The sequence below is a fragment of the Manis pentadactyla genome, chromosome 4 (genome assembly GCF_030020395.1).
Source record: "Manis pentadactyla isolate mManPen7 chromosome 4, mManPen7.hap1, whole genome shotgun sequence".
In the NCBI taxonomy this organism is placed as follows: domain Eukaryota; kingdom Metazoa; phylum Chordata; class Mammalia; order Pholidota; family Manidae; genus Manis; species Manis pentadactyla.
In genome coordinates, this window is record NC_080022.1 from 7325044 (window position 1) to 7350151 (window position 25108).

A 25108-nucleotide genomic window follows, 5' to 3' on the forward strand; every position below is an offset into this window, starting at 1 on the left:
GAAGGGATGCAATACTCATATTTTCTTGAACAAATCAAAACATATTATTGCCACTTTTAATTTCAACGGAGTAACTCCTTTCATTTTTAAGTAACAGTTTTCTTTTTTAGTCACAAAATGTGTTTGTCAGGAAATACAGAAAATACCAAGAAGGAAATAAAAATCATTGATAATTTCTGCACTCAGAGAATCTCTGTTAACATTTTGTGCTGTATCTTTCCTGTCAGTTTATATTTTTTTATATACATTTGTGTTTCCCCAAACCCTCACCTCCACTCAGCTTTGTCTCCCGTGTAATATTTGCCGAGTTGAGAGGCCAGTCTCTGAGCTCGTTCCTCTCTCAACCTCTGATCCACGTGTGGGAGTCAGGGCTGCTCAGGAGTCAGGACCTCAATCTGCAGGTCTTACCGTGGCCGTGATGCATGCACGCTGGGGGCTTGGCTGTGAGGACCCCCGTGCAGGGTCCTCTTGGCTGGGCCCTGGCCACTGCAGGAGGAGCAGTGGGGAGACAGGAGCACCCGTGCTCTATATTTGTGTGTACATACAAATATATATATTTTTAAATATGAGTGGGCCTAAAATGTATATTTTGTTTGTGACCCTGTGGTTTTCACTTAATGTATTACAAATATTCTTTCATGTTCTCTGTGAGTATTTCATTATTGATATTTTTTATGTAATACGAGTATTATCTTATTGAGTATCCCTGGAGACCAGTCTTTGAACACGTTTTCTTGAATAGAATCGGTGGGTCCGAGCGATGGGCATATGGACGGCTTGTGATATATTTTGTCGAATTGTCTTATTATAGAGTTTGCACCACTCTTTCCCTCCAGCATTTCCAGTGGGCCTGTTTCCCCAAACCCTCACCTCCACTCAGCTTTGTCTCCTTTGTAATATCTGCCAAGTTGAGAGGTGAAAAATTGTATCTTATTTTAGGTGACCTTTTTAACTTGTTCTTGAATCTTATAGTCTGTACTTGACAGAACTCTTTGTAAAATTTGTCACAAATTCAGGGATTTCTCATGCAGCTACTTGCCTCTTGGATACCTAAATTTGATCCTTGTTCCATTTTAGTAGGTACATTGCTAGTAATGGTAAATGAGTGGTGAGTCCATAGGGATTCACCATGCTTTTCTCTGCCTTTGTAAATTTTTAAAAATGTCAATTATACTAAGGTATTTAAAATAATATATTTAATAAGTACATGGCCCTTAATAAAATTTAACCCAATTTTTTTTTCTGCTTAGGGATGTTCATTTAAAGTGATGTGGATTTTCTATAAATTAATAGCAAAATTGGGGGAGGTATGATAAACAGCTTCTGGTCATTGGTGAGTTGATGCTGCCCAATGATGCCAAGTACTTTTCCAGCCAGTTCGTTTTGGTATTGTGTCATTGCCAGACCTCCATTGTAAAACTGTTATCTTCAAAACCACCTCATAATTTCTTTCCTGACTTACATGCAAGATGTAGGGAAATTTCTGCACATCTCTGAGTTGGCAGATTTGTGTTCATTCAGTCACATTGTTGCAGCAATAACTGCTCTGTGGAAGGTGGGGAAGTGCGTATCCTCAGTCTCTTTGTCTCTTTCCATTAGATGTCGAGCATACCGGAGCCACCAGTGAGTTCTATGACAAGTTCACCATTCGCTATCACATTAGCACCATTTTTAAAAGCCTTTGGCAAAACATAGCTCACCATGGCACTTTTATGGAGGAGTTCAAGTGAGTATTGGGCCCTCGTGTCAGTTTGCTCTGTTGCAAACCACCAGTAGGGTGGCAGCTTAAAAGCTATCGCAGCTGGGTTCTTGTTGACTGTTTGCTTGGTCCCCACCTCTTCTTGTAAGTTTCCAAATGGTGCTGCTTAATGTGAGCAGGGTTATTATCCCAATGTCTGCTTGCACGATACTGCTGAACTTTAGATTTGTCAAGATTCTTTTGGGATGGTATACAAAAAGAAGCTGTAAATATCCTGAGATGATATGGCTAGTGTGTTTTGGTGTTCCTATGATTACAGTGTTAAATGAAGTTGTCAGGATGACTGAAATGAGATCTAATAGCATTCTGAAATATGATATCAATCTTTAGAGTTAGACGTGTTAGGACTTTAGAAGCATTTAAGTTAAGGCAGTCCTTTGAGGTGTCATTCTTTGTAGTAAGGCCATAGACCTTCATCAAGGACTTTTTGTTACCTACCTGACATTTCAGTGACTACTTAAACCTGGACATCAGTAATTCCGTCACAATTAAGTTAAAAAGAAGAGTGCTTAGGAAAGAATGGTAGGTGAAAATCTTGAGCCCCTAAATCAGTCTGCAGAAAAAATTTTATCCCACCTACCTGGGTCTTTTGCAGCCCATGTTAGATCTTTGATCAAAAGTCTAGCCATCACGTGTTAACTGAGTTACTAGTCAGTAATATACATATTACTAGTAACCACTTACTAGATAGCTTTCTGTAAGTAAACTCTAAGCTAAATTCTTTTTTTCCCTGAGTCAGAATTATGTTCCAACAAGGGCCTCACACAAGCTGGGTGACCAGACTGGCCCCACGGCTTGGTCAGCACGGTGCTGACTGGAGAGTGTTCACCCTGAATTTTCCACGTTCCTGAAATCCAGGCCTGCGGCCCTTGTCCACTGGAGTTGCTCTGGGCTTGTGCCCCCTGATGACACAGCTCTAGGTCTTGAAGTGTAGCTCCAGAGTCAGACGGGTGGGCCATGCCACCTGGGTTATAACATGACATGCAGGATGGTCTGATAGGTGGAAAGCTGCAAGTTGTAGAAAGTAAGTTAATACCCTATTTTATCAATATTACAGCTTCCAATTTTTCTTCAATATGTCTTTCTTTATAATAAGGAATAAGTATCAGTAGTTGTCTCTTTTTGTGCTTTCTTTGTATCTTGATGAATTTGGGCATATTTCTTTTCTTCTGGAAGAGAGTTTTCTCACTTAAAATCTTTGAGGGAATGAGCCAGGGTCATGCTGGTAAACCTGCTCTGTAGGGGAAAAAAATGTCAAGTATTTGCTGTTTTCTCAGGGTGTTAATACTTCTACTGTTGCCAAATTTAAGCTGCCCGGGGAATCTGCTCACAAAATTCTGGAATATTAGCGATTGGGTCTCAAGTGCGAATGAGCTTATCACAGTTAATTAAAAGGAATAACACAATCTGCGGAGAGACTCAGTAGCCCTTGACCTATGAGGTCTTTGAGTTGTGTGCCAAGGTGGGCGGTCTTGTAGGGCGAGATAGTTGACCCTTCAGGTGGAGGCCCATTTTCTTTGGGATCTGCTGCAGCGGTTTGCGTCAGGGAGATGTATGACCGCATGCAATGTGATTGCCTTTTCAGTTCTGGGAAGCAGTTTGTTCGCTATATAAACATGCTGATAAATGACACGACGTTTTTGCTTGACGAGAGCCTGGAGTCTCTGAAGCGGATCCATGAAGTGCAAGAAGAGATGAAGAACAAAGCACAGTGGGACCAGCTGCCCCGGGTGAGACCCTCGTGCAGGCACGGGGCAGTTTTGCAGGGATGCTGCCTTCGGGTCTGGGCGGGGCCCTGCTTCCATGCCTGCATGTGCAGCCTGGTGACTTAGACGTGACTGGCCTGGCCCAGCTCGTTACCCCCACCTGTGGGCTTCCATGAAGTTAGATCCCAGGCCAGGGGTAGGGGAAGACTTAAACACTATCTAAACCTAAGTAATGAGTTGAGAAGTCTTTCAAAATATGTCCTGAAAACTTCCTTGCCTTATAAATTTTAAAGGACCTTTTTGGAGAAGAGCTTGTATTGTCTGAACATGTTGATTTATGAAAGTAGGAAATAAATCTCTAGTATTCTGTCTGCTAGAGAAGAATTTGGCTTTTTGCTCACATGATCTGCTTTAGACAACTGTGTGGACACTCAGTATTCTGGTGGATGTTTTCCCTTTCAACTGATTATGGCTTTTCCGTTCAGTTATTAAAGGAAAAGAGGCTTCTTTTGCTGGGTTCCATGAGGAAGTCATGCTGTGCCCCTGACAGCATACTGCCCTATCCTGACATTTCATTGCAGCCATTTACATAGTCCTCTGACCAGTCCTGGTGACTTCATATCTTGGTTCGTTCTGTTCCTGGTGGCGTTGGGCTCACAATCAGAACTGCTTTCCAAAAGGAGTTCTCAGGCAGAAGTGGGAAGGACCTTCTTCTTTACTTGCAGACCCTCCTTGAAATGAAAATACTGTTGAGATTCTAATACTGTGGGATCAAAAAGTATCTTAAACATCAGCTATTAAAGCACAGTCAGGTCTTCATTTCAAGTATTCCTACAGCTTTGATGAGAATTTTACAGTTGTTACAGCCAACGTGCTGTAACTCCAAGCTTAGACCTTCTGGGGGCTTTTCTTGGGGCCCATGAATGCTGGACTTCTGTATCCACCACCCACTCCTTGAAGCCCTCTCATTGTATTCCAGAGATAGTGCAGTGGTCTTTTTCCTTGGCATTGTCCTGGCACCCACAGGAGTCCAGCCTTCCCACTATTCATTTCTAAACAACTTAAACTGGTTTGCTCCTGGGCCTCCAAACCTGCCTCCTGCAGCTCCCTCTCTCCCACCGGGCAAAGTCAGCCCCCCGGGCCTGATGCTCCACGCCTCCCCAGGTCACCCCAAGAGATCCTTCCAAGCTTAGCTCCCGCTGTCAGTTGGCTCCACCGCATCATTCCCCAGGCCTTTGCAGAACATGCCGAGGAAGCTGGGGCCTAGCTGGAAGAGCCCCAGCTGTGGGGTCCAGGCACCTGGGTTGGAGAACTGCCTCTGCCACACATTAAAGGTTCTTAATCTCTGTTTCCTCCTCCATAAATTAGGGATAATTCCTGCCTTGCCAGAAAGCTATGAGGAGAGATGCTGGATGCCAAGTTCATAGCTCAGGATTGGCCCAGAGAAGGTGCTCAGGACAAGTAGTTCCTATTATTTTATTTGCCTCAAGACACTCTTTCTGTCTAAAATGCTTTACATTTTTTTTATTGGTATCATTAATCTACAATTACATAAGCAACATTATGGTAGATAGACTCCCTCCATCATCAAGTCCCCCCCACATACCCCATTATAGTCACTGTCCATCAGCTTACTAAGATGCTATAGAGTCACTACTTGCCTTCTCTGTGTTGTACAGCCCTCCCTGTGCCCTTGACCCCCTACATTATGTGTGCTAATCGTAATGCCCCTTATCCCTCCCTTCCCACCCACCCTCCCCAGTCCCTTTCCCTTTGGTAACTGTTAGTCCATTCTTGGATTCTGCGAGTCTCCTGCTGTAAAATGCTCTACATTTTTATGTATTAAAATCCCACCCATTCTTTAGTAAATACTCCCTCCTGGTCAGTCCTCAATCACTGTTGTCACAGGGTCTCCCCTTTCTTCACACTTCTGAGCACCCCGTCTGTGTCATTCATGATGCTCACTTTGAACCAGCTTGTACTGTAGGTGTTGAGATATGAACCTGTGGCATACTGTCTCGTTCACAGGGCTTAACAGCATTTGTTTATGAGACAACTGAACAGATTCTTTTGATTTTCCTGTTAATGGATGACAAAATGGAATAAATAATCTTGAACAAGAGCTATTTCAGAAGTCCTTTCTGACTTGGAAGTCACTTCCTGCTTCCTTCCTCCGTGCCTGCTGCTCCTCATCTCCCCGCCCTCCGCACAGGGGGGCTCCACCCTCAGGCTTCTCTGCCCTTTTGGTACTTTCTCCCTAGGGTGATGTTTCTCAGGGTGCGAGCTAGAATTTTGAACATGGTAGAATTTTGATATAACAAGAATTCTAATGTGAAACTAGCCTGTACATTTCATTGCAGGTCATTTAACCTCTTGCTCACACCCCTTTAATTCCAGTGATGTACTCTGATGTCCCCAGTTGAAAATCACTGCTAGGTGATCTCATCTATTCCAGGACTTGTATAACTTGTGTATATTCTGGAGACTCCAGAATGTGTCTCCCCAGCTGAAATCCCTCCTGACTCCAGACCTGGGTAGCTAGCTGTTGCCTCGCCTCTCTGCCAGGTTGCCTACTCGGTATCTCAAATATAACTTGTCTGAAACTGAACCCTTGACGTTGTCCTCCAGATCTCATCTCTCAGCCTGCCCAGGGGCGGTACGTGACGACTACGTTCTCCTGACTGCTCTGACGCCACACTCCAGGGTCTTCCTCGGTTCCCTTCTCTCAGCAAACGCCTCCAGGCTCTGTCTTAAAACATATCCGTATCTGACCTCTTCCCCCACCTCCAGACCACTGCTGTCTCTTGCTGGATCATTGTAGCAGCCCCTACTTGGTCTCTCAGCCTCTGACCTGGCCCGTGGCTGTACCAGAGGGATGCTGTGAAAATCTCAGGTGCTTATTGTCACCACTCGGGCCAGAACCCTCCAGGCTCCCTTCTCACTCGGAGTCAAATCCCGAGTTAGAGTGTGGCCCGGAGGGCACTGCAGTATCCAGGCCCCCTGGGTTCCCCTTCACTCACTCTACCCAACCACATGGGCCACCTCGCTCTTCCCTTGACAAGTGAGGGCCTTGGTGCTGGCTGTTCCCTCTATCTGGAGTGCTCTTCCCTTCAGATATCCACTTAAATGTCACCTCCTCAGAGAGGCCTTCCCTGACCACCCTTTCCAGAATAGCCTCTCCTGGCCCCAGAGTCACTCTCTGTCTCCTTTCACCCTCATCGCCGCCAGGCTTATTCTGTATGTTTGGGTGTTTGTTTATTGCCCGTTTCCCTTACTGGAGTCCAAGTTCCATGGCGGTACAGAGTCTTACTGGTCATGTTCTGTGCTCCATCTCTAGGGCCTAAAGGAGGGCCTGGCTTGTAGATGGGGCTGGATAACATATACTGATGAATGACTGTGGCACCCAGACTCACACGAGGTAGTTCTCATCTTGCTGTTCTTCACATCTTCCCTGGTTCAGCGTTTTGTTCGACAGGCTCGTTCTAGACCAGCGGGCAGTGGGCGGGCCACTCAGTGACCCTGCAGGGTCTCCAGCAGGCAGTGCCTCAGAGGGCACGCGCGTGGGGCACGCCTGTGGGGACTTCAGCTATTCTAGCTGTTGCCCCTCCCCCAACATAAAGTAAAGCCCCTGTGAGCAGATGTAAGAATTTAAGTCCTTGCTGATGTTTCTGAACTTTATCCACGTCAGAGCCTTCAGTGCCTCACCTTATTTTACCCATGAGCCAAATGCACCTTATTATCTTGTTTCCCAGCCTATAGCAGAATTGAAGGAAGAGGATGGTGCCAGAGACAAACACACTGACAGTTGCAAGGGGTGACAGCCTAATAGTGTAGAAAGACAAAACTCAAAAGCTCAGCAGTCTACAGGCGTTTGGTGGAGGGGCAACCTTTAAGCCTCAGTATCATAGCATAACACATTGCCTATTTTTAAAGTAATGATGATTAAGTAAAAGTTGTCATTAAGGGAAATTAACTGTTCTTTATTAGCAACAACATGTTCAGGCTCCATGTAAGATTCACTTACTTCATCCTGTGTAGAAGTTGATGGTGACTTCCTTTATCATATTAAGGAAAGTGAGTCTCTTGTAAGTTAAGTAATGTGCCAGGGTCACCTTACTCAAAGTCCTACTAAAGAGTCGTGATGCTGAAATGTGTAAACTCGAGTAGTCTGGACAATTCTGGGCAATGGGCTGTTACATCATTGCCTAAGCATGTTGGCTTTACTGTGCGCGTTTGCAGTTGGTGCTGACTGTTTTCCCTTTACACTTGACGTTTTGGTGAGCTGATGACCAGTACTGAGATTTGCTTGACTTTCACCCTTTTCCCAGGACCAGCAGCAGGCCCGTCAGTCTCAGCTTGCACAGGACGAGCGCGTTTCTCGCTCTTACCTGGCCCTGGCCACAGAAACCGTGGACATGTTCCATATACTCACGAAGCAGGTCCAGAAGCCGTTCCTCAGACCAGTGAGTAGAAACTTTGGGGTATTGGTTTTACAGTGTGTTGGATTCCACATTCAGATTCTCACTTATAACTAAATGTGGTTCTTGAAATCCTGGGCGTTTCAGTGTCACAGTCACTGATAAGTGAAATTCTATTACTGATTTTGTTCCCAGTTATGCTGATTGATATGCCCAGCTTTCTGTTCATAGACTGAAGTCTCCAAAAGGTCATGTCAAAGATGACTTGATTGACAGAACACTGGATTATTAATGCTGAAGCTATGACATACTTTTATCACTGCTGCTGCCTGTATTTTATTTATAGGAAACGTATAAGGTAGCATTAATTCGAAATTATGTATATTAAGTAGAAATGATTGATAATGTGTAAGACCTTTGGTTCTCTTGGGTGTGGCTTTGTTGTCACCAGGAAACCAAAGGTTAATGAGAGCCATAATTAGGGTTTATGTTAGATCAAAGGTGGCCAAGATGCTTGGCCTTGACATTATTAATAAGACCTGGGTCCTGTTTCTGAGATTAAAACTGAGCAACCTAACTGGAAATCTCTACTTTACTTCAACCCCACACCCACCGCCACACAGTTGAGAGGCTTCACAGTGTGACCAGAACAAGGGGAGTGAGGAAGGCAGGAAGGGGGCGTGAGATTTCATACTTAATTCATACTCGTCCTTGATAGAGATGAGTTTACAGTGGAATGAGTTTTATTACATATTTCCTCCAATTTCCACATTCATTCTTAGCTCTAACATTATTGCCACACCCTGGCCTGTGAGCTCGAGGTGAGTCTTTTCCTCTCCCCCTTCTATTTCATGTGTCTTCATAAACAGCTTTGAGTGTAAGAGCAGTGAGACATGAAAAAAAATAGAGCTCACTACTGAAAACATAAGAAACCACAACTAATTTAAACAAGACAGTATAGAGGCTGATTTTCCTTACACTTTGCAGGTAGAATTTAAACTCTGTAAAGGCCAGAGGCTATTTAGCTTTGGGACTGTGGGCCACATGGTCTCTGTTGCAACTTCACTGTTGCAGTGCAAAAGCAGCCACCAAGAAAACTGAAAACGAACTCAGGCCGGATTTGGCCTGCAGCCTGTAGCTTGCCAATCCCTATCCAAACCACGTTCTGTTTTATGTTCCGTGGCTCCAGTGGGAGTGCTCGTCCATTGTTGGAAGGTAGGAAACTGTAATGAATTATTTGACACTGACTTATTTTAAAGCCTATTTTTAGCTCTAAATTCTTCAATTTTTAAAGGGAATTATTTGAAGCAAAGTCTAATATTTTCATATCAATTATAATGAATTCTTCTCAAGGCCTACTCACTCATTGATCTGAGCTATCTGAACACCTTGGCGGTGCTTTGATATTTCCTGTTCCTTTGCTGAGTGTTTTCACTTTCCTAACTAGACTAAAACTCTGCCACTTCACAAAAAAAATAAAAAAATTTTTACCAACTCTATCCTGTTCTTACCAGTCCTTTATCTCACAATTTCTTAACAGTTAAATACAGGAGTACTTTGTGCAAAAGCAGATTGTCAAAAAGCCGAGTTTAAGTTGAATTTGTCTAAATGCAACCATTAAATGTAATGAAAACCTTGTTGCTTAAAGAGAAGCTTTCACGACTCCTTTTTTATGGCCAGTGTTTTAATATTCTCCAAGCCAGATGTTCCTATTTCATGTTTGTTCAAATCAGCATATACTCAACTACAGTAGGTGTTATCCTCTTGTGGGGGTATCACATATTATTTTATAGTTATTTTGTAGTTGTTTCATTTAGTTTATCTCACTAGCTAGATTTAAAACCATTTAAGACAAATTTTATCTTCTCTATTTCTTTCATAATTCTCTCTGCATCTGATAAAAATGGTGCATGCTGGCTGAACTGTGAGAGACTTTTGAAATTTATGAAAAGTAAAAGTAATGCATAAAATGATGGCTGAAGGAGCATACTCAAAAACTCTTGTTATTTTGGAAATATGAATAATTTTTCCTTTTACCTGTTTCTCAATGGATTTGGAATGATACTTGTTTTTATAATTAAAAGAATGAATTTAAAGAAAAGGTTTTTTTATTGGTATTTGTAAGTGTTCCATCAGCCTGCAACATTCTATTCAGAATTAGAATTATTGGATTAGAAATGGAGAGTAAAGAAAATTTGAATGTAATGTCCTTCCTCAGCTTATGATACACAGCACTTGAAAGGGGATCTTTGCAGAACACTCCAGCTAATGCCTGTTCTCCACTGAAATGGGAGGCTTGGTCTTTCTCGCTTATCTCAACAGCATGAATTCTCCTATTGTTCTGTGATTTCCTAGGAACTTGGACCCCGATTGGCTGCAATGCTGAACTTTAATCTACAGCAACTCTGTGGCCCAAAGTGCCGTGACCTGAAAGTTGAAAACCCTGAGAAATACGGCTTTGAACCAAAGAAGCTGTTGGACCAACTGACAGATATTTACTTGCAGCTGGACTGTGCGCGGTTCGCTAAAGCCATTGCCGATGACCAGGTCAGTGTGCAGGGGAGCAGGCGGCTCGCACGCAGGCGGGGGTTCAGCCTACTAATAGGCAGCCTGAGTTTGCTTCTCTGTGGATGTACTGGGAGACATGTGCAAGTACACGTCTGTCTGTCCCTGGATTTTCTCCACTTGGAGTCAGGAAAGGTGACACTTTTCAAACCGTGGTTTGGGAAGTTTTTAGCACGTAGATGGAAATAATCACCACAGTGCAAGGGGAACTTGTGTGGTACAAATGGAGATGAATTGGTTCTTGCATTTTGGTGTGAAAGAGCAGATTTGGCTCCCAGATCTCCCTCCACTTGAGTCCTTAATCCACCTTGCTGAGGTCCCTACTCACCAAGTCCGTTACACTCTGTGTAAGAGCCCAGTCCCTCAGGGAATCCAGATTGGTTGCCCTGTCCCCTGCTTCGGTGCTGCCGTTATTTTTATGGACTCAGGTTTCAGCCTCAGCTGCCTTCCCATTCCTCCCTCTCCTTTATTCCTTGTGTCCCTGTGATCGTGTCCATTTTGTGTTTCTTATTCCCACAGCTACCAATTTAGTCCGAGCCAGCCCTGCCCAGCCTCACTTTTGGACTTCCCAGTAATCTCACAAAGGCCTTCCTCTCCCTCTGTGTTCTTCTGTCCTATGTCATTGCAACATAATAATAGCTAGTGTTTATTAACTGAATACCAAGTTTTAGCCACTCTTCATATTTTCATTTAATCCTAATAGACTTTCTGTTAGATTCCTCATATTAAAATGAGGAAACCAAGGCACAGAGAGGTTAAATAACTGTCTCCAGGCCACAGAGTCAGTGTGGGGCAGAGGCAGGATTCATTCCCAGGCAGCCTGGCCCAAAGCCTGTATTCTCACCTGCCTTGCTCTCCACCTGAAATTCCCAAGAGCTGCATGCTCATTCTGTCTGTCTGTCTTTGTCCACACTGTCCATTCAAATACTACTCACATTTCAGGTTAACCACCAGTAAACACTCTAAAAGTTTCTTTACCCATATCTCATTCAAAGAAACAACATTAATAAAGAGGAATTGTAGGTACTTTTTAAAAATAATACCTTACTGAGAGGAAAAGATGATGGTGTGAGTAGGGTGATGAAAATCTCCTCTCAAAACCATATATATTTTGAAAATACAGCAAATACAGCTATTACTAAAAGAGTGACCAGAAGATATGGTACACCAGCCAGGCTACATCTGCGAGAACCCAGCATCTCACGGAAAAGGGTAAGATACAAAGCCGTGGTCTGGTGGGACCCAAGCACTCCCCCCACCCCAGCTCACTGGCAGGAGGAAAAGAATCAGAGTGGGGAAGGAGTGAAAGCACAAGACTGCTAAATAACCAGCCCTAGTAATCTGCCCAGGGAGCACAGACACACATTGCATGGTGCTCTGGATATTAGAGGAGCGGAAAAGCAAAATCCAAGACAAAGACTGAGAACAGCTTCCCACAGCTGGCTGCCCTGGAACAAAAGAAAAGCGGGCGCTTTAAAAGTCTTAAAGGGACAAGGGCTTAACAGGTGGACAAAATCGTCCTGGCACAGTCAGCACAGCAGGCTGGGAACTTTAAGGAACTTCAGGCGCCCTATGCCTCTGGGTGGCAACGCAGCTCCAAGACCTCTCATGGTGATAAGCAGCCTGCTGTTCCTTCCTCCACACTGGCACCTGCAAGCAAATCGGCTGTCCCCACCATTGCTGCAGACCAGCCGGAGAACAGCCCTGCCTACAGCAACCACACAGCTTAACACAGGGGCTTCTCCCAGCGCGCAGCCAACCAGCCCAGACCCAGAGGCTGCTCCCAGAGTGCGGTCAACCAGAACAGACAGCAGAGAGAGGTGTGGAGACCGGGAGGAACGAAGGGGCTTTGTTCTCGTGGAAGAACACATGCTGCTCGCCTGCGACCCCCGCCACTTCCCTGGGCCATCCCAAGGGCCACCCTGCCCACAGCAGCTTAGGGGATTAACCCAGAGGCTGCTCCCTGTGTGCGGCTGACCAGCACAGACAGAGCAGATGGGCAAGGTGACCGGAAAGCAGGAAGGGGACTTTGTTCACCCATCTGACACACGTGCCACTCTCCAGCGACCACTCCCATCACCATGAAAAGGCAGAAGAACCTTGTTGAGTCCAAAATCCCTCAAACACCAGAGAGAGGGCTTGGTGAGACTTAAATCACCAATCTTCCTGAAAAAGAATTCAAAATAAAAGTCATAAGCATGCTGATGGAGGTACAGAGAAATATCCAAGAGCTAAGGGATGAATTCAGGAGGGAGATAACAGAAATGAAACAAACAATGGAAGGATTTAAGTGCAGACTGGATGAGGTGGAAAAGACTGTTGATGGAATAGAAATCAGAGAATAGAAATACAGAGAAGCTGAGGCAGAGAGAGAAAAAGGATCTCTAGGAATAAAAGAATATTAAGAGAACTGTGATCAATCCAAATGGAACAATATTTGCATTATAGGGGTGCCAGAAGAAGAAGAGAGACAAAAAGGGATAGAAAGTGTCTTTGAAGAAATAATTGCTGAAAATTTCCCCATTCTGGGGAAGGAAATAGTCTCTTAGGCCATGGAAGTTCACAGATCTCCCAACACAAGAGACCAAGGAGGATACCACCAAGACATGTAATAATTGAAGTGGCAAAGATCAAAGACAAGGACAGAGTATTAAAAGCAGCCAGAGAGAGAAAAAAGATAACCTACAAAGGTGGCCCCTAGTCAGACTTAATAAGAAAAAAAAGAGAATCTACACACATAAACAGAATCAGAAATGAGAAAGCCATCAGGCTATCATCAGACTTCTCAGCAGAAACCTTACAGGCCAGAAAGGAATAGAATGATATATCCAATGCAATGAAACAGAAGGGCCTCGAACCAACAATACTCTATCCAGCAAGACTATCACTTAAATTCAAAGGAGGGATTAAACAATTCCCAGATAAGCAAAAGTTGAGGAAATTTACCTCCCACAAACCATCTCTACAGTGTATTTTAAAGGGACTGCTCTAGATGGAAGTATGCCTAAGGCTAAATAGCTATCACCAGAGAAAATAAAACTACAGCAAAGGAAGTAGACCCACTAAATACAAAATAAAATCAGCTATCCACAAAGTCAGTCAAGGGAAACACAAAGAGTACAGAATAAAACTCCTAACATATAAAGAATGGAGGAGGAAGAAAAAGAAGGGAGAGAAAGAATCATCAGACTGTGTTTATAATAGCACAATAAGTGAGTTAAGTTAAACAGTTAGTTAGTAAAGAAGCTACCCTTGAACCTTTGGTAACGATGAATCTAAAGCCTGCAATGGGAATAAGTACGTATCTATCGATAATCACCCTAAATGTAAATGGACTGAATGCACCAATCAAAGTATACAGACTTACAGAATGGATAAAAAAGCAAGACCCATCTGTATGCTGCCTACAAGAGACTCACTTCAAACCCAAAGACATACCTAAAAGTGAAGGGATAGAAAAAGATATTTCATGCAAACAATAGGAAGAAAAAAGCAGGTGTTGCAGTACTTGTATCAGACAAAATAGACTTCAAAACAAAGAAAGTAACAAGAGACAAAGGACATTACATAATGATAAAAGGCTCAGTCCAACAAGAGGATATAATCATTATGAATATCTATGTAGCCAACACAGGAGAACCTACATATGTGAAACAAATACTAACAGAATTAAAGGAGGAAATAGAATGCAATGCATTCATTTTAGGAGACTTCAACACACCACTCACTCCAAAGGACAGACAACCAGACAGAAAATAAGTAAGGAGACAGAAGCACTGAAAACAATTAGAACAGATGGACCTAACAGAGAACTATAGAACACTGCACCCAAAAGCAGCAGGATACACATTCTTCTCAAGTGCACATGGAACATTTTCAAGAATAGATCATATACTGGGCCACAAAAAGAGCCTCAGTGAATTCAGAAAGATTGAAATTGTACCAACCAACTTTTCAGATCACAAAGGTATAAAACTAGAAATAAATTGTACAAAGAAAACAAAAAGGCTCACAAACACATGGAGGCTTAACAACATGCTCCTAAATAATGAATGGATCAATGACCAAATTAAAACAGAGATCAAGCAATATATGGAGACAAATGAAAACAGCAGTACAACGTCCCAACTACTGTGGAACACAGCGAAGGCAGTTCTAAGAGGAAAGTATATAGCAATCCATGCCTATTTAAAGAAGGAAGAACAATCCCAAATGAATAGTCAAAATTCACAATTATTGAAACTGGGAAAAGAAGAACAAATGAGGCCCAAAGTCAGCAGAAGGAGGGACATAATAAAGATCAGAGAAGAAATAAATAAAATTGAGAATAATAAAACAACAGAAAAAAATTAATGAAACCAAGAGCTGGTTCTTTGAGAAAACAAGCAAAACAGATAAGCCCCTAACCAGACTTATTAAGAAAAAAAGAGAATCTACACACATAAACAGAATCAGAAATGAGAAAACAAAAATCACTACAAACACCATGGAAACACAAAGAATTATTAGAGAATACTATGAAAAAGTATATGCTAACTAACTGGATAACCTAGAAGAAATGGACAACTTTCTAGAAATATACAACCTTCCAAGTCAGACCCAAAAAGAAACAGAAAATCTAAACAGACCAATTACCAGCAATGAAATTGAATCGGTCATCAAAAAAGTACCGAAGAACAAAACTCCAGGACCAGATGGACTCACTGCTGAATTTTATCAGACATTTAGAGAAGACATAATACCCGTTCTCCTTAAAGTTTTCCAAAAAATAGAAGAGGAGGGAATACTTCCAAACTCATTCTATGAAGCCAGCATTACTCTAATACCAAAACCAGGCAAAGACACCACAAAAGAAGAAAACTACAGACCAATATCCCTGCTGAACATAGATGCAAAAATACTCAACAAAATATTAGCAAACTGAATTCAAAAATACATCAAGAAGATTATATACCATGATCAAGTGGGATTCATCCCAGGGATGCAAGGTTGGTACAAAATCTGAAAATCCATCAACAGTATCCACCACATCAACAAAAAGGACAAACACCACATGATCATCTCCATAGATGCTGAAAAAGCATTCAACAAAATTCAATATCCATTCATGATAAAAACTGAAAAAAATGGGTAGAGAGGAAAAGTACCTCAACATTATAAAGAAAAAAATTAATGAAACCAAGAGCTGGTTCTTTGTGAAAATAAACAAAATAGATAAGCCCCTAGCCAGACTTATTAAGAAAAAAAGAGAATATACACACATAAATCCATCTATGACAGACCCACAGCCAACATCATACATAACAGTGAGAAGCTGAAAACTTTTCCTCTAAGATCAGGAACAAGACAAGGATGCCCACTCTCCCTACTTTTATTCAACATAGTACTGGAGGTCCTGGCCATGGCAATCAGACAACACAAAGAAATAAAAGGCACCCAGATTGGTAAGGAAGAAGTTAAACTGTCACTGTTTGCAGATGACATGATATTGTACATAAAAAGCCCTAAAGAATCCACTCCAAAACTACTAGAACTAATATCTGAATTTAGCAAAGTTGAAGGATACAAAATTAATACACAGAAATCTGCTGAATTCCTATATACTAACGATAAACTAGCAGAAAGAGAAATCAGGAAAACAATTCCATTCACACTTGCATCAAAAAGAATAAAATACCTAGGAATAAACCTAACCAAGAAAGTGAAAGACCTATACCCTGAAAACTACAAGACACTCTTAAGAGAAATTAAAGAGGACTCTAGTAAATGGAAATTCATCCCATACTCTTGGGTAGAAAGAATTAATATTGTCAAAATGGCCATCCCACCTAAAGCAATCTACAGATTCAGTGCAATCCCTATCAAAATACCGACAGCATTTTTCAATGAATGGAAACAAATAGTTCTAAAATTCATATGGAACCACAAAAGACCTCGAATAGCCAAAGCGATACTGAGAAGGAAGAACAGAGCTTCCCAACTTTAAGCTCTACTAGAAAGCCACATTAATCAAGACAATTTGGTACTGGCACAAGAACAGACCCATAGACCAGTGGGACAGAATAGAGAGTCCAGATATTAACCCAAGCATATATGGTCAGTTAATATATGATAAAGGAGCCACGGATATACAATGGGGAAATGCCAGCCTCTTCAAGAGCTGGTGTTGGCAAAACTGGACAGCTACATGTAGAGAGAATGAAACTGGATTACTGTCTAACCCCGTACACAAAAGTAGGCTTGAAATGGATCAAAGACCTGAATTTAAGTCATGAAACTGTAAAACTCTTAGAAGAAAACGTATGCAAAACTCTCTTGAATATAAACATGAGCAACTTCTTCATGAATATATCTCCCCAGGCAAGGGAAACAAAAGCAAAAATGAACAAGTGGGACTATATCAAACTAAAAAGCTTCTGTACAGCAAAGGACACCATCAGTAGAACAAAAAGGCAGCCTACAGTATGGGAGAATATATTCATAAATGACATATCCAATAAGGGGTTGACATCCAAAATGTATTAAGAGCTCAAGCACTTGGACAAACAAAAAGCAAATAATCCAATTAACAAATGGGGAGAGGAGCTGAACAGACACTTCTCCAGAGAAGAAATTCAGATGGCCAGCAGGCACATGAAAAGATGCTCCACATCACCAATCAACAGAGAAATGCAAATTAAAACCACAATGAGATATCACTTCATACCAGTTAGGATGGCCACCATCCAAAAGACAAACAACAACAAATGTTGGAGGGAGGTGGAGAAAGGGGAACCCTCCTACACTACTCATGGGAATATTAAATAGTTCAACCATTGTGGAAAGTAGTATGGAGGTTCCTCAAAAAGCTCAAAATAGAAATACCATTTGACCCAGGAATTCCACTCCTAGGAATTTACCCTAAGAATGCAGCAGCCCAGTTTCAAAAAGACAGATGCACCCCTATGTTTACCACAGCACTATTTACAATAGCCAAGACATGGAAGCAACCTAAGTGTCCATCAGTAGATGAATGGATAAAGAAGATGTGGTACATATATACAATGGAATATTATTCAGCTGTAAGAAGAAAACAAATCGTACCATTTGGAACAACATGGATGGAGCTGGAGGGTATTATGCTCAGTGATATAAGCCAGGCGGAGAAAGACAAGTACCAAATGATTTCACTCATCTGTGGAGTATAAGAACAAAGCAAAAACTGAAGGAACAAAACAGCAGCAGACTCACAGAAACCAAGAATGGACGAACAGTTACCAAAGGGAAAGGGTCTGTGGAGAGTGGGTGGGAAAGGATGTATAAGGGGAATAAGGGGCATTTTGATTAGCACACATAATGGGGGGGGCACGGGGAAGGCAGTATAGAGGAGAGAAGACAAATAATGACTCTGTAACACAATCTTACTACGCTGATGGACAGTGACTGTAATGGGGTATGTGGTGGGGACTTGATAATGGGGGGAATCTAGTAACCACAGCGTTGCTCATGTAATTGTACATTAATGATACAAAAAAATTATATATATATACACACACCTTATTGAGATACAATTCACATATCTAGTTCCTTTGGGATTTAAGCCAACAATGTGGTCTTGACAGTGTCGCTGCGATGGAAAAAAACCACATATGTCTAAAACAGTCTCTCTATAAAAAGTAATGGTATAGGAAGTGATTGGTAATTTAGACTTGTTTGGAGGAGATGCTGATATGTTTTTCTAGCTTACAACTGTATAATACTGCACATATTTACACATGGAAGTTTATTGGTGGTGAAAGGAAGTGGAAATGCTGCCTAGTCAAGGTAGGTCGTGTTTCTCGGGTAGCAGGCCGACTGTAACTAGGCTTGTCCAGCACAGCCAAAGGACAGGGTCTGAAACGTCCCCAGGGATTCTTCTACTTTTAATGTAAGAGACTTTGAAGAGTCGTTTAGCATCCTCCCTCTTCTTCTGGTAGGTTTTGCTATGGCTTTCACTTCGAAAACGGTTAGTGTAACCCAATATTTTCAGTGTGAATGAACACAGCACACCCAGTGAGACATTAAAAACCAAGTGCAAAGTGGTGCTTCTAGCTGCCTTTCCTTGGTGACTAACAAAACGTGCACACTGCCTGGTAATGCCTGTGGCCTGCAGTGGCACCTGGTGTGAGTCATGGACAGTGACTTCTGAACAGTGGCACACAGGTCTTCTCCACTAACAAGCCCTGCTCTTCCAGACTCATGAAACAGACGCACACTAATGCCAGTAACAAGATAGACAGGAAAACACATTTTAAATGGATTTTTTGCTTCCTTTTACAGTGTGGTATTTGTTCTGATTGTTGGACATTTTTCATTACTATTGGCTGTAAGCCCATTAGGGCCCAGATGACTTGATGGTTTTGGAAGAGGATTTGGGGTTTCTGGGGGAGGAAGGCTAGAAAGTTCCCAAAGAGAAGTAGTGGGCTTTTGTTTTCTCCTTTGGGATCAGTGGCCTTGGTCTGGTCTGGTATGTCATCTTTTCCTGGGAAGACAAAAGGAAGAACCTGTACAAGGAGAGAGACTGAGAGCATCTCTTCGTGGAGACCAAGAGTGTGTAGAAGTCAGGTGTCCAGGAGGGGTGATAGAGGCAGCAGCACAAAGAGTCACTGAGCTTTGCACTCACAAACCTGAGGAGACAGACCCTCGTCGGGGCGGGAGTGGAAAGAAACCCTGTACCTGGAGCTGAGCGAGCCCAGTACGGCGGGTGGGACTCGGTGAGCTGCCCTCTGACCGCGCCCATACGGGCAGACTCCAGTTCTGCAGATAGACTGCAGGTCTGAGGTTCGTGCCATGCTGTTGGCACCATGTTCTGTTTAAAAGTAAATGAAGAGCCCTTCTGAAATCACACTTGTCCCGTGCAGTCTTTTTCCTTTTTGAGATGAAATTCATAGCATAAAATTAACCATTTAAAGCATACAGTTTCGTGGCATTTAGTACATTCACAGTGTCGTGCAACCATCACCTCCATCTAGTTCCAAAACATTTTCTCACCCCAGAAAGAAAGCTTCATACTGGTTAAGCAGTCATTCCCTGTTTTCTTCCTCTCTGACCCCTGGCAACCACCAATCTACTTTCTGTCTTTATTTTACCTATTGTTGGATTCATCAATTTCCTGTTCTGGTTATTTCATATAAATGGAATTATGCAATATCTTTTATGTCTGACTTTTTAGTTTAGCATAGTGTTTTTGAGGTTCATCCATGTTGTACCTGTATCAGTACTTCATTACTTTTTATGGCTGAGTAATATTTCATTACATGGATATACTATGATTTGTTTATGAACATCCATTGATAGGCATTTGGGTTGTTTCTACCTTTTGCCTGTTAAAAATTGTGCTCCTATGAACACTTGTGAAAAAACTATTTGAATACATATTTTCAGTTCTTTGGGGTATATATTTAAAATTACCATATGACCCAGCAATTCTATTCCTACATTTACCTTTTGGAGAAAATTACAAACTGTTCCACAGTGGATGGCTGCACCATTTTATATTCCTCACTAGCAGTGTCCAAGAGTTCCAATTTCAGTTTCTCCACACCCTAGCCAACACTTGTTATTTTCTAGGTGTTTTGTCTTTAAATAGCTACCCTAGTGACAGTGAGGTGGTATTCACTGTGGCTTTGATTTACATTTCCCTAATGACAGATACTGTTGAACATATTTTCATGTGCTTGTTGGTCATTTGTATACATTCCTGGGAGAAATACCTATTCAGGTCCTTCACCATGTTTTTTCAACTATGAAGTTGAATTTTTTTATTTTATTGAAGTATAGTTGATATACAGTCTTATATTGGTTTCAAGTATACAACACAGTGGTTAGGCAGTTATCTATATTATTAAATCCTCACCCCCACTAGTGCCATTACTATCTGTCAACACAGGAAGATGTTACAGAATCACTGGCTATATTCTCCATGCTGTACTACCTTCCCCATGACCAACTCATATAATGATTGAGAATTTTTGTGCCTCTTTGTCCCCCTCTCACCCCAGCCCCTACCCCATGGTAACCACCAGTCACTTCTCAGTGTCTATGAATCTACTGCTATTTTGTTAATTTTGGTTTTTTTTTTAGATTCCACATATAAGTGAGATCATATGATATTTAGCTCTCTTCCAGCTTATTTCACTTGGCATAATACTCTCTAGGTCCATCCATGTTGTCACAAATGACAGGATTTCTTTCTTTTTTATGGCTGAATAATATTCCATTGTGTATATGTACCACATCTGTATCCATCTATTGATGGACTTCACCATTTAAATAATTGGATTGTTCCTGTTTTTGATGTTGAGTTGTAAGAGTTATTTGTGTATTCTGGATACTAGGCCTTTATCAGATACGTGATTCACAGATATTTTCATGTTTAATTTTATAACTACTTTGTAAGATCCTTGAGCAACATCTTAGCTTCTTCTCTGACCTAACCACATCAGGCAGCAGTTTAGAGATATGATTCATAAGTGCCATTGCTCTTTGAGGCTGACTGCCGTGTCCCCCATCCTAGGTACCCTTGATTTCTGAGCATGCTCACTACTCTGCTCTGTCTTAGAAGTTGACTCACAAGCAAGCACAAGTTAATTGGTTAAAAACTCATCATCTTTTGAAAAATAGACGAGTGCTATTTTATGAGGATAACAAATGAGCCAAGAATGGCTGCTTGTTACAAAGAGAAGTTCAAGGTGAAGTCATCTCAGTAGTGTGTACAGCAACACCCCAACTTCAGTCATTCCCTGTGCACAATAGTGTAGTTTTGCCCTTCCATCATCTTATTATAATCTTTTGGCCATTGACCCCCTGTGCCTGTTCCCAAAGGGTTGTCAATCCCAAAGTGCTCCCCAGAGGTAATGACCTTGTACAGTTTGGTGCTAGCCCAGTCTTTATGTATTTACAGCCATGTGAAAGTATTTTTATTTATACACATTATAATTTTAGGGCTTTTTAAGGAGAACTAGATGCAAGTGGATCATACTTACGGTATTTTCTGCACCTTGCTTTTTTCTACTTAAAATGTGCTTACATCTCACATTGTCTCTGCAGAGATCCTACAGCAAAGAGTTGTTTGAAGAAGTTATTTCAAAGATGCGGAAGGCAGGGATTAAATCCACAATAGCGATAGAGAAGTTTAAACTCCTTGCCGAGAAAGTTGAGGAGATAGTGGCCAAGAATGCGCGTGCAGAAATTGACTACAGCGATGCTCCAGACGAGTTCAGAGGCAAGTGGCTGTAGTTTTTTCATGCTGAATTCTTTTGAGTTAACTTGAAACATGTAGCATTAAAAGATGTTCTGTGCTTTTAGTTTTTTAATACTGTGCTAGAGTTGATTTTTGAGGCCCTCTGAAATTTCGTTTGCCTACCTTTAGTTCATATTATAAATTAAAAGGGAAAAAAAGGCCTTAAAGCCCTGATTTCAAACCAGACAGCAACCCTGGAGAGTCTAAGGTCAGCCTTTCCTTTGCAAGTGAGGATTTGCATTTCCAAAGGATTCTGAGGAGCCCTGAGATGCAGGGTTCTGCCGCAGTCTTGGCCGCAGAGCCTGAGGGCCTCCATGTGTCCAGCCAGCCCGCTGCCTTTTTTCCTCTGTTCTTTCCTCCCATAGCAGCTGACAAAAGGGTACTTTCCCCTCTACAAAAGGCAGTGTGTCCGCCTTTCTCTGATGCCAGTTTCCTTCTAAACTTGGGGACTAGTTGGGGCCATTTGGTTTTTATTCCTGTGGGCTGGGTTTTTCACTGATAGGAGGGGTTTTATTGTGTTTTCTTTTACAGTTTGAGGCTCTGTTATTAGCTTAGGGCCTGCTGTGCTTTGTCTCTGCAGACCCCCTAATGGACACCCTGATGACCGACCCTGTGCGGCTGCCCTCCGGCACCATCATGGACCGGTCCATCATTCTGCGGCACTTGCTCAACTCCCCCACAGACCCCTTCAACCGACAGACGCTGACGGAAAGCATGCTGGAACCAGGTGGGGGTGCGCAGCTCGAGCTGCAGTCACGTGTCAGGACTAATGGGAGGGGGACGTTGATCAAATCAGAAACCTCTTAGTTTATGACACAATGGAAGAGACACGAAACATTCTTGGGTCTTTTCATTAGAGAGTCTGTCCTGCTCATGTCCTGTTTCTTCTTCAGTTTTCATTTCAATGAGGGAATGAATGTCCTTTTCTTTCCGTTTATACAGAACTGCAAGTGTCGTGGCTCAGGAAGAGCCCACCCGTCTGGGGCGTTAACACCTGCCTTTTCTTTCCCCAGTGCCGGAACTGAAAGAACAGATTCATGCCTGGATGAGAGAGAAACAGAACAGCGACCATTGAACCGTCCTCCTCGCCCACCCTCTGCGAGAAACCGCCAGGGCGAACGAGGTGAGCAGAGGCGGCACGGGCAGCGGAAACACTGTTCAAATGTTGGAGGCCAGGCGCGGCAGAGCCACCGAGAGCCCCCGGCGGGCCGAGCGGCCGCCTGCAAGGACGTGAATGAGAACAGGAGTCCGATGCCTGTACATACACTTAAGTGACAAACGTGATCAAAAGCTTGAGGGACACGTTTTACGCTTGCTTGTGTAATAAAGCATGTCCTTCATATGTCACAATCGGGGGCTTTTGCAATGGAAGTCTTTTAGTGATTGATGACAAATGGGTCTGGGCAACATCCCCTTTACCTCCCCCCTTTACCCCCCCATTCCAGTATCCATTGATTTGATTGTGATTAGAGACCATGGACATTTTGCTGCTAAAGGATCTTCCCCCGCCTTCCCTTCCTGACCCGACTTGCACTGCTGTGGATTTTTTTAAGAGAAGCAAAAACAAAAATAAACTCCTTTCCCTGGCCCTCCAAACGTATATTCTGTGAGATAACTGTGCCTGCAACAAAGTGTTAATCCTGGGATCGTATTTTTATATCATATTCACATATTTGTTTTTTTAATTGGTGTTAGATGACATGATTAATAAAAAAGGCAAGCTATTTTCAGAATTTGAATTTCAGTTTTTTTTTTTTTCTTTTGAAATGTCCCTGTAAAATTTTTTAAATTCTAAACACAATGAAGAGAATGCTGTTGCTCTGCTCCTTGTAACAAGCCCTCTCTTAGGAATCTAGGGAACAGCTGCAGCACAGGCCGTGTTAAGTATATCGGGATTTACATGACTTCTGGTTTTTTGTGGGGGAGGGAGGTTGGCTTTTCTAATGCTACATGACTGTTCGGACCCTTTGTGGTTATCCTATGAGGGTAAATAAGTTCCTCGACTCTTAAGTCTGTGAGTTCCAGGCAGGGGTCCTTTGTATGATGTGTCCTTTGGGGCTTGGCCTTACCAAAGCAAAGAAGGGGTGCAAGAAATGTGGAAGTATTTCTGCTTGTAAAAACACACACGGAGAAGCACACCCACACCTGTGCACATGAACACAAGACGTTTTATATTATTGCTCCCAACTTCAGACACGTGAATTCTTGAGTTTCCTTTGGGGTAAAAAAGGATTTGAAACCATAAAGTGTTTGGAAGCAATTAAGTCTACAAAAACATACTTTCTTTTTCTTTTCCTTTTTTCCCCCTCCTCCACAGACAATGTGCTCTGTTCAATCCCTAACGCAAACCACAATAAACGGCGATGCACACTCAGAAGGAGTCTTCTTTGAGTCTCTTTTTATGGAAAGCAAAGGGGCGGGTCACAAACAAGAGCCCAAGGAGTTGGCCTGTGGTGAATTACCTTTTCTGGAGCCAATTAGGAGTTGCTGTTTTTAAGAGAACTTTGGTATTTGTGTCAGTCTTGAAGGTCCATTTGCTGCTGCTTTCACTGGTGGCTCATTCGAGGGCGTCGGGCTCTGCTGTGTTCCGTCTCCGCCGTTCTTGGCTTGTTCCCCTCTCTCCGGTATCCTTTCCCTGACCTTTGAGATTCTTGCAAGTCGGATCTGCCCATCAGCGTTTTCTTAGGCTCTGCAGGTTACAGAGTAGCTCCCAACTCGTGTAATGATAGCACTTAGCATTTCCTGTGCGCCATGCACTAGGCAAAGACCTTTGCAGTTAGGGTTTCATGCTAAGAAGACGAAACTATGATCTTTGTTCTTTGAAACAGGTCAGGGTGTCTGGCGTGGAGAGGTGAGGTAACTCGCCCAAGGTTATCTGGCCTGTTAGTGGCTCCAGCGTCCATGCCCTTGGCCACCATGTCTTCTCTTGAATACAAAAGGACTAAATCACTTTGCTTTCTCCCCAAAATATAATGCATTCCTGATAACAAAAATCTTAGAACACATGGTTAAGCAAAGAAGAGAAAATGGAAGTCACCCATACTCCCACCGTGCAGGTAGTTCTGTTGATTTAGGTTACTTTTTACTAAGCTTATGTATGAATATGCCTGTAAAATGACCGTGTTGACAGGCTTCTATGCCTAATTTTGTTTGTTTCTCCGTCTCATGAATGTGTGCTGTCTGCATACCCTCTTGTCCCCCATGAGTGTAACAGGACACTGCTTTATCCCTCCACATATACTCATCACTGTGAATTGTCAAGATTTCAAGGCCCTCCTGCTAAGTAGGGTGTGTCTTCTGCTGATACTATCCTCTGAAGATATTTCATGTTTCTATTTACAGAGTCTCAGGGTTACCATCTATAAGAATTTGTGATTGCCTTCAATCTGTTATCTTGGTT

The 25108-nt window shown here is 42.4% G+C and overlaps 1 protein-coding gene across 6 annotated transcripts in view; it reads left to right on the forward strand.

The window, feature by feature from the left end:
* UBE4B (ubiquitination factor E4B) overlaps positions 1-24085 on the forward strand; it is a 136881-nt gene extending 112796 nt beyond the window's left edge. For all 6 annotated transcript variants that reach the window (XM_036925230.2, XM_036925229.2, XM_036925231.2 and 3 more), the window contains 7 exons: positions 1600-1726; positions 3345-3489; positions 7794-7928; positions 10239-10430; positions 21516-21690; positions 22289-22435; positions 22722-24085. In XM_036925230.2, the coding sequence (XP_036781125.1) occupies positions 1600-1726; positions 3345-3489; positions 7794-7928; positions 10239-10430; positions 21516-21690; positions 22289-22435; positions 22722-22783 (983 nt within the window). In that variant the 3' untranslated portion in view covers positions 22784-24085. The remainder of the gene's footprint in view (positions 1-1599; positions 1727-3344; positions 3490-7793; positions 7929-10238; positions 10431-21515; positions 21691-22288; positions 22436-22721) is intronic.
* The last annotated feature ends 1023 nt before the right edge of the window (positions 24086-25108 follow it).